The following is a 17,769-nucleotide window of genomic DNA, read 5'->3' on the forward strand; positions in this document are numbered from 1 at the left end:
AGATGAGGTGATCGTCAAAGAGGAGGAGGTTCCCCGAAACGAATGGAAACTGGCTGGGATTTTTCAAGTCCATAAGAGTGACAATGGACTAGTGAGGACAGTTACGGTGTTTCATGATGCTTCAATGTCCCGCAATGGCGTGTGAATGCACTCAAGAGCAATAAATGCATCGAGAACAGCAGTAAAGGAAGCGTGAACTCTTTACTGGACCAGGTCAGCTAAGTAACAAAGACCATACATCTGCAAGCTCTTCAAAGGACACGTAAAGAGTACAGCCATAGCAGAGGATGGTTTCGATCCATCGACCTCTGGGTTATGGGCCCAGCACGCTACCGCTGCGCCACTCTGCTGCTGACATCTGTACAAGTACCCAGCTTTGTGCGGCTCCTTTTGAGTGTCCTCTGTTGTCAGTGAACCTCACAAGGTCACAGTTTTTTTTCCTGATCAGTGCACCGTTTTAGGTTGGGTGGATGAGTGATCCAAAGCGCCAGATTAAGGTTCCTTACGCTCAGGAGGCACTGGTTGAAATCCCACAGCTGGCATTTTCCTGGTCAGCTCCATTATCCACGACTGGAATGATTTGGCAGCAAAAGACTGTCAGATTGTACAAGACACCTGAACACCTTGAGAAGAAGATTAAGAGAGGTTTTGTTCTAATGAGAAGGGTTTGTTTGTTGACATTGTGACATACAAAAGAGGAACTCCCCGTCGGGGAATCGAACCCCTGTCTCCCGCGAGCAGGCCTTTTTCTGCTTAACCTGGCCTTTTTGATCAAATCCACAGCTGACCAAGTTTCTCGGGGAAGACAAGAAGCGAGAGGTTCAGTCATCACTGGGAACTTTGGAAGTGTAGTCACCTTAAGTCAGGTCTGCTTTGGTGAACTTCAGAGGCATCATGACCAGTCTGCATCAAAACATTATCTGAAATCCTGTTGCAGGTTTCTGGCATTGATTCTTAATTCAGTTGCCATCCCTGATCGATGGTAATGGTAATGGTAATCATGCCCGCGTGGCAGGCGAGTCTCTTTACTTGTCTGACGTCTGTGTCGCATCCTGATTGGCTGGCAGCAAATGTCAACAAACTGCAAAGTGGCGCTGAGTGACAAAACATCACAATCACAACACACACACGGGATGCCGGGGAGGCCGAGTACTAACAGAGCTGAGCGAGAGGGCATAAGAAAAAAAATACTGCATTGGCCGGGAATCGGACCCGGGCCTCCCGCTTGGCAAGCGAGAATTCTACCACTGAACCACCAATGCCACATTGGGAAACACTGTCGGAGAACAAATTAAATTGTCGAGTGGATGTGCCGCTGCAAAGTGGCGCTGAATGACAAAACATCACAATCACAACACACGCACGGGATGCCAGGGGAGGCCGAGTACTAACAGAGCTGAGCGAGAGGGCATAAGAAAAAAAATGGTGACCTTGTGGTGGTTACCCGACAGCACCAAGGATATGGTGCGCGTCTGATGCGTAATGCATGCCAGGTGATGTTCATCTAGCGAGCGGACATTCTTGTGGGGGACAAGCTCAACAGCAGGAATGTTGAGAGAACTGACCAGTCCGCTATCAATGAAGTTCTCGTCCGCCCCAGAGTCAATTAATGCTGTGGTAGGAGAAGCTTCCCCCGCCCAGGATATCGTACCTTCCACCTGAAGTCGGCCCACCAAAGCGGATGACGCAGCCGGTGTGGTTGGAGCGGGCAGTGCCAGCAGCTGGGGAATATCCCTGGTGGAGGAAGAGCGTTGGCGTGCTGGGCGAACTGGACAGCGGGAAATTGTGTGTAGGACTCCCACAGTACAGGCACAGCCACTGCTGGAGCAGGGAGGGAGGAGTGGTGCCGGAAGAGCCCCAGGAGGAGGGATTTGGAGCCGACGTGTGGGTCGGAGAGGCTCCGCCCTCTGCTGTGTGCTGCGCTCCCGCAGCCGGTTGTCGAGTCGATTGGATAGCGACAGAGAGCGGCTGGAATGACAAGGCGCTGCGGAGCGCATATCGGGCGAGTGTTAGAATAAAATGTAGATACAGGTATTATTTTGTTAGTTATCACCCTTATATCCATTTGCTTAGACAATAGAAAGTGTTTGAATGTACTGAAGAAGGAATGTTCCCGTGACCCTAATCAGAGACCCTCAGCGACCCCCAGGTCCTGGAGGTGCTTGGATGCACCAACAGCGACTCTGCAGATGCTCATGTTAATCCTGCAAGAATGTGTTAAGATAAGAACTCATAAAACATTAAAAGTAATTGCTCTCACATACACACACGCACATAGACAAACAAATACAGCTCGTGCAACTGTCTTCTCCACCCTGCACGACCATGTAGTAGGGACCCCCGAAAGAGAATAAAAAGAGGGGAGTGTGAACTGCATATTCAGAGTGGAGCGGCATGTCACTGGGTATGTGGTTTCACTCACCTCGCTGCGAGAAACTTTGAATATTGTTGTCTGTCTCTTCTGTATTTTTGTATTTAAGTGTTTTTACAAGTGTCACAGGAGTTTGAACCTGACAAATACTCACTTAGGAGAACGTTAGACTGAAGTTCTAAAGGTCCCTGGTTCAAGCCCGGTTTTCAGAACAATCCCTGTTTATTTTGTGACTTGGCAAATAGTTTGAAAATGCTTATTGGCTGGCTGAAAGGACCTTAACTTCATTCTTCAAAAGGCCAGACATCCAGCCATCCAGACAAGGTTAGAGGAGGTTACAAGCCTATTTACAAACCATTGACTCCAAGGGCACAAGTTGAGTCCATCGAGATATCAAAGTGACCCCGAGGGTGGCTAAGGTGTTTCTTTCAAGCCGCGATTGTGATGTCTTGTTTTGTTGAAGAAAAGCCCATTATTTCTGGAACAATTTTCCCTACAAAGGAGACATCTTTGTCCATTTGGACAATTGTCAATCTGCCCCCACTTTGGACACATCGTCGTGTTTCATTGTTTGGCAACTGCTTTGTGACTTCACCAGTCCCCTTAAAAGCCCCTTCCTTCAGGTTTCCATAGTGTAATGGTTATCACATTTGCCTAACACGCAAACGGTCCCCAGGTCGAAACTGGGTGGAAAGATGGCCTTTCAAGTCCTTCTTTTACAAAAAAAGTCAAGGTGACAAATAGGAACAAGGACATGTGCTTGATCTCTGAAGGGACTTGAACTCTTGATACTCAGAGTCTGATGCCCTACGAAGTGAGCCCCCAGGCCTTTGGTCAGAAGATTTGTTTTTGTGTATTTGGAATGAAATGTTTTCTGCATGTTGAACAATTTTCAACAGGAAAGATATCTTTCAGATGTATCAATAAAACTGCTGCCTGTCGCTGCCACACTCTTTGCATTTCACAGCTATTTTACAGTCTTTGGCTACATGTTTTGTGGTAGCGCAACAGCGAAAACAGATTGAGTTTTCTTTTAGATAAGCTTTTCTCTCATCTAACGGTTTGACCCTAAACCCACGACATTTTGATAAGGGGTGTGGCTTGTTATGTATTGGGCATTGATCTGCTGGCTCATCTGTTTTCTTTTCTTTAACACTGTTACTTGTAGGTTTTGCTGTTACCTCTGTTTTTCTCACTGAAACTGTTTTGGGATTGTTATATTGTTTTGCATATCTTTCATGTTTTGTCTGAGTTACAGCGCAGTTCGATGAGAACGCAAAACTTGGATCGTTTCGGGTTTTTGCTTGCCTGGATATAAAACTTACAAAGTAAGTGAATGGTGGAAAGGAAACCCTGTGTTCTTCTTTGTACATAGACCTGAGTGATATCCAGCGTTCTTGCAGACCGTAGGGAAGCTTCTCGACAATAGGATTTACCCCCCTAGCTGTGTCAAGATAAGCTAGACCAGGCAGATATCCCTCTGCCTTAGCTGCCTGAATCTCCAAAAGAATGTCCCCTAACTCTCTGAGACGCTGATTATCTTTGTTCGAGATTTTAGGGAAGTTCTCTAGTTTTGACAAAAGAGCATTCTCAATGACCTCTGGTGAGCCATAGTTATCATCTAACCTCTCCCACACCAAAGCTACTCCTGCTGTAATGTTGTGAACATGTGCGGACCTGATACGCATAGCCTGTGTGGAAGACTCGGGGCCGAGCCACCTTAACAGTAAATCAAGCTCTTCTCTAGCTGTTAAATTAAGCCCTCTAATCACATCCTGGAAAGAGGTTTTCCAGGCCCAGTAGTATTCTGGACAGTCATCAAATTTCAAAAGTCCAGAGCTCACAAGTTCTCTTCTAACGAGATGTTTAGTAAGATCAGTCATTTGTGCTGGTTCACAAGGATAGTCTCTGAGGCTAGCTGTGTGAGACACTGGAGCAGGAGGACAATGTGAGGACCTATTTTGATTGTAATCAAACATAACCTCACCATTAACAAAGGTCGTAGGCTGGTTTGTGACGGTGCCGGGGAGCGGATACCACTGGACTGAAGATGGTGGTGCTGGTAATGATGGTCGTGGTGCTGGCGTGGATGTGGTGAGTGGCTGCTGTGGGACCGGAGCTGGCTGCTGAGCGTCGGGTGTCACGTAGTGAGCCTTCACATACTCGCTGGTGTGTTGAGCGGTGTCCTCTGGAGGGATCTGTGCCAGGTCTTCGAGAGAGCTGCCTTCCACTGCTGCTGCGCCTTCATAGACTGCTGCTTCAGCTGCGGCTGCCGTGGCACTTCTCTCGATCTTTAGCACATACAGACTGGCCTCCAGTTCTGCTTTGCGTTGTGCTGCTTCAGCCTCTATTTTAGCCTTTACTTTCATCATTTCTGCTTCTCGGGCTGCATATTTCGCCTCCACCAGGGCTGCTTCAGCACTAGCCCTTGCTTTGGTGGCTGCGGAGCTGGTTGAGGACCTGCTGGACCTTGAAGTCTTTGTTTTTGAGGCGACTGACCTGGTGTCGTAGAGCTTTTGCGGCTGGTCCGACTCGTTTTGCTGCTCCATCTTGTATCGTCTGGACACGTGCTTTAGTAACAGCAGATGGTGTTTTAGCCCGCTGTGTAACAGTCCTTTTACTATTCTGTCCTCATGATGGTGTGACGTCTACCAAGGCTAGACAGATAGCAAACAACCAAAGAAATACTCCGTGGCCATGTATGTTCTTAGAGCTTTACTTGGCTTGCAGGCAGTAATCTCTTGTAACAAGTTGTAAAACTGTAATACACAAATAAAACAGTGTATCAGCAATGTGTACAGGCTTCATCAAAAATGAAAGAAAATGCAAAGTGAAAGTATAAAAAACTCAAAATGAAAACGTTTAGCCTAGCTAACAGTCACATGTGCAAATCTACCATAGCATTCACATTCAACTGTAGCTCAAAATGCTAGTTTACGTTTTATTAAACACTCATATTTGCAGAAACACATATAAAACTTCAAAACTTACGGACTAAGATACCCCAAGGCTGAAAACTGCAGATGAACCGTCACTGATGTGCACTGTGTGGTGGCTGTGTGCAGACTGAGTAGCTGGAACACGTTTGGGCAAAAACGAAAGCTATCTCAAGTTTGGCCACAAGGGGGCAGCGTGAGAGTGTGTGATTAACTAAGATTTGTCTTGAAAAATGCAAAAATAAATGTGATAACAGTACATTCTTAGTATTTGGGGTTTTTTTCTTTTATTTTTTTTTCTTTTTAATTGTTTTTAATTCTGTAAAGCACTTTGTGTTGCATGTATTTGCAGGAAAAGTGCTACACAAATATTGTTGATTTGATTAGTCAAGAGAACATCAACAAAAATCAAAGGATTTCTCGCATGCGAAGCGAGCACACTACCATTTGGGCTAGATCGCTTGCTGTTGCAGCGTTGGCAGAGAACTATTTTGGTTCCTTTGCTGGAGTGTTGAAGAAAAGCCCATTATTTCTGGAACATGTAAAATGAACTACAATTTTCCCAACAAAGGAGAAATCTTTGTCAATTTGGACAATTGTCAATCTGCCTCCACTTTGGAGACATTGTCTTGTTTCATTGTTCGGCAACTGCTTTGTGACTTCGGCAGTCCCTTTCCCCCGGTTTCCACAGTGTAGTGGTTATCACATAACACGCAAAAGGTCTCCAGTTTGAAACTGGGTGGAGACATGGCCGTTCAATTACTACTTTTACAAAAAAAGCAAGGTGACAAATGGGAATAAGGATATGCAGATGGCAGAGGATGGTTTCGATCCATTGACCTCTGGGTTATGAGCCCAGCACACTTCCTCTGAGGTCCTTCAGACAAGAGCAAACAGCTTGTCCTTCGAGCCCGACTTGAACCAGCGACCTAAGGATGCAAGCTTGAACCACTACAGTCCCCCACTCTTCCAACTGAGCTATCGAAGGTCTTGTTGGTTTGGGGCGAGTGAGTACATCTGAGTGTTCCACGGCGTCTCATTGAGGTTGCGGGCTCCAACACGCTGTGGCTGAGAATGCCACTTTTGACAGAATTTTGGAGATAATCAAGTCTCAGGTAGAGATGATCGACTTTTCTGATCGAATTCAGACGTCATGTGTTGGTCCCGAAAATGGTCTTGGCACTTTTTTCACCAATGAAAGGTATAATAACAGCCCTGTTGCATTGCCTGGGAATCGGACCCAGGTCGTGGCATGGCAGGCGAGAACTCTACCACTGATCCACCAATGCCTGCATAGGCACAGTGGAATTGTGTTGCAGGTCGAAGTCGAAGGACCATTTGGTTCCTAATTCATGTCCGTCAAAAAAATCACAACAGTGCACAGTGTCTTCTCTAAGAGTCAGAGTAAGATTCCTAGTTTACTTGTAGATTTGAGTTCAAACACATATCAGTGGTAAACGATTCAACTCAACTTGTGCGCTTGGAGTCAATGATTTGGTTTGTAACCTTCTCTAACATTGTCTGAATGGGTGGCCTTTTGAAGAATGAAATTAAGGTCCTTTCAGCCAGCCAATGAGGCTTTTCAAACTATTTGAAAAGTCGCAACAGAAACAGGGATTGTGTTCAAACCTGGGCTTGAACCATGGACCCTTTGAATGTCAGTCAAACGCTTTCCCAAGTGAGCTATTTCAGCTGTAAAGGCGGTGGTCTGCTTTTTCAGTCGGGGCGGTCAGGGTCAAACTGTGTCTGTGCCACGTGTGTTGCTGTGTTCCTGGTCCAGTGTGTTCTCATCTTGGGTTGGAATGTCCCCATGCTGGTAACGGGTGGGGAATACAGTCTGTTGATGAGGATAAGCGGTACAGAAAATGGATGGATTTCACTGGTTGAAGTTGTCAGCTACCACAAAAACGGTCATGTGCCACGAGCCTGTTCTGAATTCCCCTTTGGCCAATCGACACCACAACAATTTTCAGAATTGTAGATTAGATTAGATGTACTTTTATTCGTCCCTCAGTGAGGAAATTTACATTGCACAGCAGCAAAAGGGACAGAAACTGGATGCCCTGATCAGGAAAAAACTGTGACCTTGTGAGGTCCTCTGACAAAGAGAAAGATATCTTTCAAATGTATCCACAAAAGTGCTGATCTGCAAACGTAGTGTTCGAACCCACAACGCTGAGATTAAGACGCCCATGCTCTACCGACTGATCTAACCATTTTTTTAAGATTTCACCAGTCCTGTTGAAAGCCTGGCCACTCGTGTCGTTTCGTTCATGCAGTGGTTCACCTAACACTGAAGACACCTCTTCACCAGAGCTGTGGCTTAGTTGATCAAAGTGCCTGTCTGGTGAACAGGAGATCCTGGATTCAAATCCAGCAGTACCTTGCTGGTGTTTCAGCAACTCCTTTGCTGTTTTTTTTTTCTTCAACATTTCAAATAAATGTTTTGAATTGTGCAGGGCAAGTTGGTTCCACCTGGACTTGAACTTGTTCTTCTGTGGGCAGATATCAAAGTTGAACATGCTGCGTGCTTTCAGTGGGTTGACAGATAAGACTTCATCACTTTAACCACAAATGTTTAATCAAAAATTAACTCTATTAAGTGTCATTATTTCACATGTGCACTGTTATTTGTGTTTCTCAGAGATTGCTTTGCACCGTTCAGGGTTTCAGGCTCTTCTGCAGAGGAACATCTCAACTGGGATGCATGGCAAACAACTGACACAATTGTTACTGAGGCCACATCTGGGAACCTGTTGAATACATGTGCATCAAGAACCTCCTACAACAACAGTATAGTCATCAAGCTGGACTTGTTCCACTGTATGCGACGGCTTCTTTGTGAGTGTGCCTCAGAACATCACCCTTTATACAGCGCCTTTGCACAGTTGCTGTCGACTTCCTTCTCTGTGGTGGACCAGGAAGACCTGCACAGGCTCCACCATAAGTCGTGTGTCATTTAGTCAGCAGGGGGGAATCCCGTACATTTGGCACCGATACAAAGGGTTGCAAATTGGGAAGAATGCAAGGGCTCCAACACAAGTGTCACACTTCTGACAGCTTCTTGCGTCTTGAAGTGGCGTCACCCCCATTCTAAAGTGTCTGAGGCTTCTGCTCCTGGGCAGTAAACCAGGGGTGCTTTTTAACATGTCTGCTGCTGAAAAGTGTACAAAGAAGACCAATCGCACCATGGGGTCTTGCATTTCTCCAGAAAACAGTCTTTGTACCTTAAGATGACCTCTGATAAAAAGTATGAAAACCAGAGTCATGGAAATACCAGTAGAGGACTACTGGACTTGGAACCAACGAGCCCCTCTTTCCTAGGCATGTAATTTAACAACTCAAGCATAGTGCCTGCAAAGCATGCAAACTTGACAATGGTGCCTTTAGTAGAAAAGGAAATCCTGTGTATCTGGCACGGACACAATAATAGTTTGCCAATGGGGAAAAAAAGTTCATAAGTGACCAAATTGGATTTCGAGTCCAACGCCTTAACCGCTCGGCTACCGTGACTGCATGGAAAAGACAAACGGGGGCAGGTGGACCCCATTGTCCTGGAACACAAATTTCGACCATGAGCAACGATCAGTACACCACCACCTGTGGTCGGTTAGCTCAGTTGGTCAGAGTGTGGTGCTAATAACGCCAAGGTTCAACCCCTGTATTGACCACTCTTCTTTATGTGCTCCAGGAACAACAAAAGCTCATGGTGACAACCCACTAGAGAGTGGACCCCATCCACAGGTGGGTGATCACGCACCCACGTGTGAAACACCCTTGACAAGGCTGCAGAAAGACCAGGGAGAGGTAGAGAAAACAGCATGTCAAAACAGAGCGGCAACAAACACCTTGGTCACCAAGACTGCAAGGAGCAGATCAATGGGGGCAGTGGACCCCATTATCCTCTACCCAAAATTTAGACCACAAGTGCAGAGAATGCGGACTGTGAAGGAACAACAAAAGCCCATGTCGACAACACCCCAGCCCTCATTACAGTACACCACCACAAGGAAAACAGCATGGCGGTGACAAAAGCCCAGGCCTAAAACTCCCCGGGCCCCATAACCAACAGCGCACAACCCAGTCAACTGTGAAACACCCCCATCAAGGCTGCCAACCGTACGGCCCCGAAATTGCCACCTCCAAGATCGACTGAGGTCTTATACTGCCTACATGGACAAGCCAAATATCTTCTGGACAAAAAGACTAGTGTACCCCCGTACACAAAACAAGTATCTTCTTCACATGCTGCCAGCTGATCCTTGACATCAGCTGTCACAGACATTCAAGTCATTTGGGGAACTCATCCTGATCCAGGGTTACCACTGATTTGTAGAGTAAGTAAATAAGTCACCATACACTTACTGTTAAAGGAAGACACAGTCCAAACACTCGATTGCTGCAGGGCAAGTAGGTTCCACCAAGACTTGAACTTGGATCACTGGATTCAGAGTGCTAACCATTATACCATGGAACCTGCAAGCGCATTTTAGGGTCCTGAAGTACACACTGTCAGACTACATTAGAGTTGATAGAACTTCACTGTGCACTGCTTTGCTTTCCCGAGACGCAGAATGGTGGTCCAGAATCTCTTCGAAGCCGTCCGGAAGTCATTCTCCATGGCCTCTCCAAACTCCTCCCATGTCAGAGTTTTTGCCTCAGCGAATGCCACGGACCGCTTGGCCTGTCGGTTCCTGTCAGCTGAAGTCCCATAAGCCAAAAAGGCCTAACAGAACTCCTTCAGCTTGACGGCATCCCTCACCAATGGTATCCACCAATGGGTTCTAGGATAACCGCCACGACAAGCTCCGACCACCTTACGGACACAGCCACCTCGACAATGGAGGCACAGAACACCCCTGCTTCCCTCTGAACATGGTCGAAGCTCTGCACACAAGGAATACTTTTCTTTCCTACAGTTATAAATAAGCAATGTGACATGGTAGTGTACAGGACGTCTTCAGGCTGGTGCAACACACCCGAGCACCTCATGAAGAGCAGAGCTGTCCTTTCCGGGCGAAATCCATGAACTTGGAGGTGCAGTTTGCCCATTTGCAGGCAAAAGTGCATTTTATTTTGGAAAGGTTGCCGAGCGAGCCAGGAGTTGAACCTGGAATCTTCTGATCTGTAGCCGGATGCTTTATCCATTGCACCACTTGCCTACACAATAAGACAAGGTGCTTGGCAGGAGAATGTAATTGGGACTGGGTTTTGATTGATATCTGTGGCTGTTTATGACGTCATAATTGGGATTGGGACTTGGTAATTTACTCACTGACTGAGGATGCTGAGGGACTGATCCTGGACTCATTTCTGATCCCAACATCTATTCTATTATAAAACAAAGGATTCCTTGGAGAATGCAGGTATCGATCCCACTACCGTTCACATGCAAAGCGAGATCTACCATTTGAGCTAATTCCCCTGCTGTTGTACTGTAGGCAGCGAAGGTCTCATAACTATTTGGGTTCTTTTGATGGACACACTGTCAGGACCTTTCTGAGTGCAGCCAGAATACCGTCCCTGGTGGTCTAGTGGTCAGGAGTCAGTGCTCTCACTGCCGCGGCACAGGTTCCATACCTGTTCAGGGAACTGACTTTGGGCAGGTAATGACTATAGATCGGATTTGTCTTTGGCCTCGGTCGAATAGGTGGAAATATGGCCTTTCAATTCATTATTTTACAAAAAAAAATCAAGGTGACGAATGGGAACAAGGATATGTGCCTGATCTCTGAAGGTGTGCACACGAGCATCTGTCCCCAGTTTGGACACACAATCCATATTTCCCGGATGACTGATCGGGTGCATTTGCCTTTAGCCATGAATTAATTAGCTGGCTCAGTTCATAGAGCATTAGACTTTTAATCTGAGGGTCCAATGTTCAAGATCTGTTCAGGCGGTGAGTTGTGGGCCCCTTCCCTTAAATGTTAAACCCCAACCTCTTTGCTCTTGCTAATCTGGTCTATTTTCTTAGCCCCACAAATGTCCAAATTCACAATGGTTTTGCCTTTGAGAGCATTGTAGTACATATGACATGTATACTACATATGACATCAGAAATGATGGATATTTCTTCAACAGAACAAGACATCTAATTCAAAACATTTACTTGACATGTTGGAGAGAAAAAAAACAGCAAAGGAGTCGCAGAAACACCGACAAGGCACTGCTGGGATTTGAACCTAGGGTCTCCTGTTTACAAGACAGGAACTTTGACCAACTAATCCACAGCGCCGGTGAAGGGCTGTCGTCAGTGTTAGGTGAACCACTGCGTGAAGGAAACCACACGAGTGGCCAGGCTTTCAACAGTACTGGTGAAATCATGCCAGTCTAAGCGGACAGAACCGACGATTATTCACCTCCTTGGTCTTCGCTGTGTCGAGGATGAGGATGTTGTTTGCACGCAACGACACCACAGCGGCCACCTCCTTCCTAAAAGCCCCTTCGTGCAGGCCTGTAATGCACAAGATCAGTCATCTGGGAAATATGGATTGTGTGTCCAAACTAGGGACAGATGCTCGTGTACACACCTTCAGAGATCAAGCAGATATCCTTGTTCTCTTGTGCTCTTTGTCACCTTGATTTTTTTGTAAAAGAAGGAATTGAAAGGCCATGTTTCCACCCAGTTTGGATATAGGGACCCTTTGCGTTTGAGGCAAACGTGATAACCACTACACTGTGGAAACCTGAAAGAAGGGGCTTTTAAGGGGACTGGCGAAGTCACAAAGCAGTTACCAAACAATGAAACACGACAATGTGTCCAAATTGGGGGCAGATTGACAATTGTCCAAATTGACAAATATTTCTCCTTTGTAGGGAAAATTGTTGGGGAATAATGGGCTTTTCTTCAACAAAATAAGAAATCACAATTGTGGCTTTAAAGGTTTAAAAGCTAGCTGTGAAACAAACACCTGAGCCACCCTCGGGCTCACCTTGATGTTTCAGTGGACTCATCTTGTGCGCTTGGAGTCAATGATTTGGCTTGTCACCGCCTCTAACATTGACTGGATGGGTGGCCTTTTGAAGAATGAAGTTAATGTCCTTTCAGCCAGCCAATGAGCCTTTTCAAACTATTTGCAAAGTCGCAACATGGACAGGAATTGTGCTGAAACTCGGGCTTGAAACAAGCACCTTTAAAACTTCAGTCTAACACTCTCCCAAGTAAGCTATTTCAGCTGCAAAGGTGGCGTTCTGCTTTTGTGGTCTGGGCGAAAAGTGGGGGTAGGGGGAAGCTGTTTCTGTGCCACGTCCTATGTTGTTTTATACCTGGCCCAATGTGTTCTCATCTTGGGTTGGAATGTCCCCATGCTGGCAACGGGTGGATACATAATACAGTCCATTGATGAGGATAAGCGGTACAGAAAATGGATGGATTTCACTGGTTGCAGTTGTCAGCTACCACAAAAACGGTCATGCGCCACGAGCCTGTTCTGAATTCCCCTTTGGCCAATCGACACCACAACAATTTTCAGAATTGTAGACAGTTGTGTGATTTCCCGACGGGAAGCTCCTGTTTTGTATGTCACAATTTCATGTTGAAACTTGAGCAGGGTTACGATTGCAACAACCAGTAGGGTAAAGCAAACCCGTCTTGATTGTTACGACTGATTGTCCTCTGGTCTTCATGAGGTGCTCGGGTGTGATGCACCAGTCCTGGAAGATGGCAAAGGTGCATGGTCAAAAAGGTTTACTTAAACAAGTTATTCCTTGTGTGCACGGTCAGCTCATTGGCCTTCTCACTGTTGAGGACGAGGGAGCAGAAATCTGCTGGCATACTGTACTTGACCACAGTAGGAGGAAAAAACATGACATTTAAGGGAACATGGACTTGAACCCTGGACCCTCAGATTAAAAGTCTGATGCTCTACCAACTGAGCTATCCAGGCCCTTGATGAAAGAGGAGAACTCACAAGGCAAAATCTGCTAGCATACTGTACTTGACCTTGCAGACATGAATAAACCGTGGTCCTGAAATTGTCACCTCCAAGATCGACTGAGGTCTTAAACTGCCCATATGGACAATCCAAATATCTTCTGGACAAAAAGAGTTCATGGTCAGACAAGACAAAGGTTGAACCAGTCACCTGAACATTAAACTTTTGATCTGAGCGTCCGGGATTCGAGTCCCTGTTCAGGTGACCAGGTCTGAGGTCCACTTTGCAAATGCCTCATTTTTGCCCTCAAAAAAGGGCAACAGGACAATCCCTTGGTACTTTATGGAAACTACATGAGGAGCCTGGCTTTTAACTGGAACTGGAAAGACTTGTGTAGCCCCGCACACAAACCAAGTGTCTTCCTCACATGCTGCCAGCTGATCCTTGACATCAGCTGTCACAGACATTCGCGTCATTTGAGGAACTCATCCTGATCCACGGTCACCACTGATTTGGAGAGTAAGTAAATAAGTCATCATACACTTACTGTTAAAGGAAGACACAGTCCAAACACTCGATTGCTGCAGGGCAAGAAGGTTCTTGGATCACTGGATTCAGAGTCCAGAGTGCTAACCATTACACTACAGAACCTACAAGTGCATTGTAGGGTCCTGAAGTACACACTGTCAGATTACATTAGAGTTGATAGAACTTCACTGGGCAATGCTTTCCTTTCCCGAGACGCCGGATGGTGGTCCAGAATCTCTTCGAAGCCGTCCGGAAGTCATTCTCCATGGCTTCCCCAACCCCCCCCTGTCAGCTGAAGTCCTATGAGCCAAAAAGGTCTTCAGCTTGACGGCATCCCTTACCAATGGTATCCACCAATGGGTTCTAAGATTACCGCCACGGCAAGCACCGACCACCTTACGGCCACAGCCGCCTCGACAATGGAAGCACAGAACACCCCTGCCTCCTCTGAACATGGTCGAAGCTCTGCACAAAAGGATTACTTCTATTCCTGCTGTTATAAATGAGCAATGTGACATGGTAGTGTACAGGATGTCTGCAGGCTGGTGCAACACACCCGACCACCTCATGAAGAGCAGAGCTGTCCTTTTCCGGCCAAAACCCATGAACTCGGACTCGGAGGTGCAGTTTGCCCATTTCAGCTGCTCCAAATTTGTCTGCAGGCAAAACTTTAATTTTAGACTCAGGTCAATTGGAAAGGTTGGCGAGTCCCAGGGGTTGAACCTGGAATCTTCTGATCCGTAGTCAGATGCGTTATTCATTGCACCCACTGTACTTGACCACAGTAGGAGGACAAAAGAGGTTGGTTTGACATTTAAGGGAAGGGGTCACTTGAACAGGTCTTGAACCCTGGACCCTGCGAATAAAAAGCTGATGCTCCAACTGCGCTATACAGGCCCTTGATGAATGAGGGGAACTCACAAGGCAAAAACTTCTGACATACTGTACTTGACCTTGCCATGGACAGAGATGAAGAAGCCCCGGTCCCGAAATTGCCATAGATACAGCCTGCAGTTAGCAAGTCATAATCAGAAGGAATATTGACTTTTGACTTCAATATTTATGCAACTGAACAATAAACTCCCATGCAAAATGGAGCCAAAATGGATACAATCTAGGGTTACAACAGTAACCTTCCCATACCTTTATGGAAACAAACCAAAACCAACCTCACTTGAGTTGGATTGACCAAAGGAACCATGCAAAAACGGAAACAATCGAGTTATATTACACCGATTCGAGACACATTACCACAAGTTGTTGCAATTCTCAAGGGTGTTTGAGCCACGCATCCATGTACTTTTAGACTATTCTTAAATAGTAAATAATAAATAAAATAATCCTAAAACCAAGGCAGTGCATCATGGGGCATCTGGATATGAACCAGGACCTCCTGATCTGCAGTCAAATGCTCTACCACTGAGCTATACCCCCTCAAACACACCATGCATCGTTACACGATGGGAACTATGCATATGCACTAAACCAGCACATCCTCATGGTGACTGGGAGAATTTAGCAAACAAAGATTGACTTCTTGATGGGTCAGCTAGGTCGAAAAGGTTTACTTAAACAAGTTATTCCTTGTGTGCAGGTCATCTCCTTGGCCTTCTCGGTGCTGAGGATGAGGGAGCAGAAATCTTCTTGCATACTGTACTTGAGCACAGTAGGGGGACAAAAGAGGTTAGTTTCACATTTAAGGGAAAGGGCCTACACCAGCTTAAGGCTCCTTTCTCTCAGTAGGCACTGGTTGAAATCCCACAGCTGGCATTTTACTGGTCAGGTCCATTATCCACGACTGGAATGATTTGGCAGCAAAGGACTGTCAGATTGTACAACTCAGCTGAACACTTCGAGAAAATGATTAAAAGACGTCTTGTTCGAGGGGGGGGAGGGTTTGTTTTCCCGGACTGGTTGTTGCAACCGCAACCCTGCTCAAGGTTCAACGTGACATACAAAAGAACAACTACCCGTTGGGGAATCAAAACCCGGTCTTCCACGTGACAAGCGGAGATACTGTCCATTATACTAACGAGGACTGCTCCTGAGCATTTGTGGTGTCAATTGGCCAAAGCGGAATTCAGAACAGGCCCTGGTATCCCACATTGGGGCGAGGTGCAGTTCCTCCTCTTTGTTGTCATCATAAGGGTCTTCTGAATCCCTCTTGGTCTGTCCTGTCACCTTGGACCTGTTTGCCTTGGAAGACCCGACCAGGGGCATATAGCCCCAGAAAACATAGCCCCTCGAATCACCCGGGAACTCAAACCCCTCCACCACGATTCACGATTCACTGTGTTTCAGTGATTCCTGTGCGAGGTTTAAAAAACAGCTGTGAAGGAAACACCTGAGCTACCTTTGGGGTCACCTTGGTATCTCGGTGGACTCAACTTGTGCCCTTGCAGTCGATGGTTTGGCTTTTAATTTCCTCTGGCATTGGCTGGATGTAAAGTTAAATTTCTTTCAGCAAAGGCTCAAAATCGGGATTGAACCAGGGACCTTTAGATCATCAGGCTTACGCTCTCCCAACTGAGCTATTTCAGCTGCAAAGGTGGTTCTCTGCTTTTTCCAGTGCAGGCAATTTCACCTAGATCTCTATTGTAACAGGCATCCTTACACCATGACTGAAAAGGATTTCATGGATTCCCTGACATGTTTTTGGTCTGAGGATTTGCCATGGACATTGAACCTCTTGTATTCGAGGTTCGACCAACAGTTGTACCCTTCTCTCCAGCACCGTGGAATAGACTTTCCCAGGGAGGCTGAGGAGTGTGTTGCTTTGTCCGGCTCCTTGTACGTTGACAACCCCAAACCCCAATGGATTTCTAGTCCATCGCCTTAACCACTCGGCCACAACAACTTGCAAAGAACCTCGCCGATTATAGCGTTGCTTTTCAGTTGAAATGCAAGGAAAACTGCCAATTCAGTCAGCAACCATGAAGATCCCGGCAATTTCACCTGGATCTCCATTGTCACAGACGTCTTGACACCACAAGTGCCCCCAAAACTGCACGTTGTCAGCAGAATTTGAACCGGTTAGTTTGAACCTGTGTTAGCTTTATTTAGGAAGACCCATTGTGGCCCTTCGGGCTCACAACTACTTAGTGGGATTTCGGATGATCCATCGTGGTCACAGGCGTCCTGACACCATGACTGCCCCAAAAGACCAGTGGTTAAATTGCAAGGACAACTGCTTGCCAATTTAGTGATATTCAGGATGACCCACTGTGGTCCTTCCAGCTCACGACTTAGTGGGATTTAGGATGGTCCATCGTGGTCCTTCTGGCTGACCTATTTGTTCAGGTGTCTTGACACCACGAGTGCCCCCAAAACTGTACGTTGTCGGCAGGATTTGATGTGCCAGGAAACCCCAATGGATTTCTAATCCATTGCCTTAACCACTCGGCCACAACAAATTGTCACAAACGCAGAACCTCACAGATTATGCTGTTGTATATCAGTCGAAATGCAATGGAAAATGTTTGCCAATTTTATGAGCAACCATGAGACTTGTCAACTCGTGAGTGGTATTGCAGCTCACGGTTTTGGGGGATCTCACATGAATTCCCATGAATCCCCTGACACGATTTTGGTCTGATGACTTCCCATGGATCGCCACCATCAGTGATGTCTTGACACCAAGAGTGCCTCCAAAACTGTACGTTGTCGGCAGGATTTGATGCGCGGGAAAACCCCAATGGAGGCAATTTTCATGGATTCCCTGACATGTTTTTTTCCTTCAACCTCACAAGGTCACATTTTTTTCCTGATCAGGGCACCGTTTTAGGTTGTGTGGATGATTGGTCTTAAGCACCAGATTAAGACTCTTTTCTCTCAGAAGGCACTGCTTGAAATCCCACAGCTGGCATTTTCCTGGTCATGTCCATTGTCCTCGACCTTTAGATCTTCAGTCTAACGCTCTCCCAACTGAGCTATTTCAGCTGCGAAGGTGGTTCTCTGCTTTTTCCAGTGCAGGCAATTTCACCTGGATCTCTATTGTAACAGGCGTCCTTACACCATGACTGAAAAGGATTTCATGGATTCCCTGACATGTTTTTGGTCT

General features: G+C 46.3%; 1 protein-coding gene and 3 non-coding genes across 4 annotated transcripts; all 4 read right to left on the reverse strand.

Moving 5' to 3' along the window:
* Nucleotides 1-278: 278 nt before the first annotated feature.
* On the reverse strand, nucleotides 279-350 carry trnam-cau (transfer RNA methionine (anticodon CAU)). Its single transcript has one exon. It is a non-coding gene; the product is annotated as a tRNA-Met (tRNA).
* Nucleotides 351-1,191: 841 nt separating this feature from the next.
* On the reverse strand, nucleotides 1,192-1,262 carry trnag-gcc (transfer RNA glycine (anticodon GCC)). The gene has a single exon. It is a non-coding gene; the product is annotated as a tRNA-Gly (tRNA).
* Nucleotides 1,263-4,211: 2,949 nt separating this feature from the next.
* On the reverse strand, nucleotides 4,212-5,561 carry LOC131104830 (uncharacterized). The gene is made up of 3 exons (XM_058052388.1): nucleotides 5,363-5,561; nucleotides 4,359-5,130; nucleotides 4,212-4,225 (listed from the first exon to the last, which is right to left on the reverse strand). Exons 2-3 carry the CDS (start codon nucleotides 4,918-4,920, stop codon nucleotides 4,212-4,214), a joined length of 576 nt encoding a protein of 191 aa, XP_057908371.1. The 5' UTR covers nucleotides 4,921-5,130; nucleotides 5,363-5,561.
* A 5,907-nt stretch (nucleotides 5,562-11,468) lies between these two features.
* trnat-ugu (transfer RNA threonine (anticodon UGU)) lies at nucleotides 11,469-11,542 on the reverse strand. Its single transcript has one exon. It is a non-coding gene; the product is annotated as a tRNA-Thr (tRNA).
* Between the last annotated feature and the right edge of the window lie 6,227 nt (nucleotides 11,543-17,769).

The sequence above is a fragment of the Doryrhamphus excisus genome, chromosome 2 (genome assembly GCF_030265055.1).
Source record: "Doryrhamphus excisus isolate RoL2022-K1 chromosome 2, RoL_Dexc_1.0, whole genome shotgun sequence".
NCBI classification, from domain to species: domain Eukaryota; kingdom Metazoa; phylum Chordata; class Actinopteri; order Syngnathiformes; family Syngnathidae; genus Doryrhamphus; species Doryrhamphus excisus.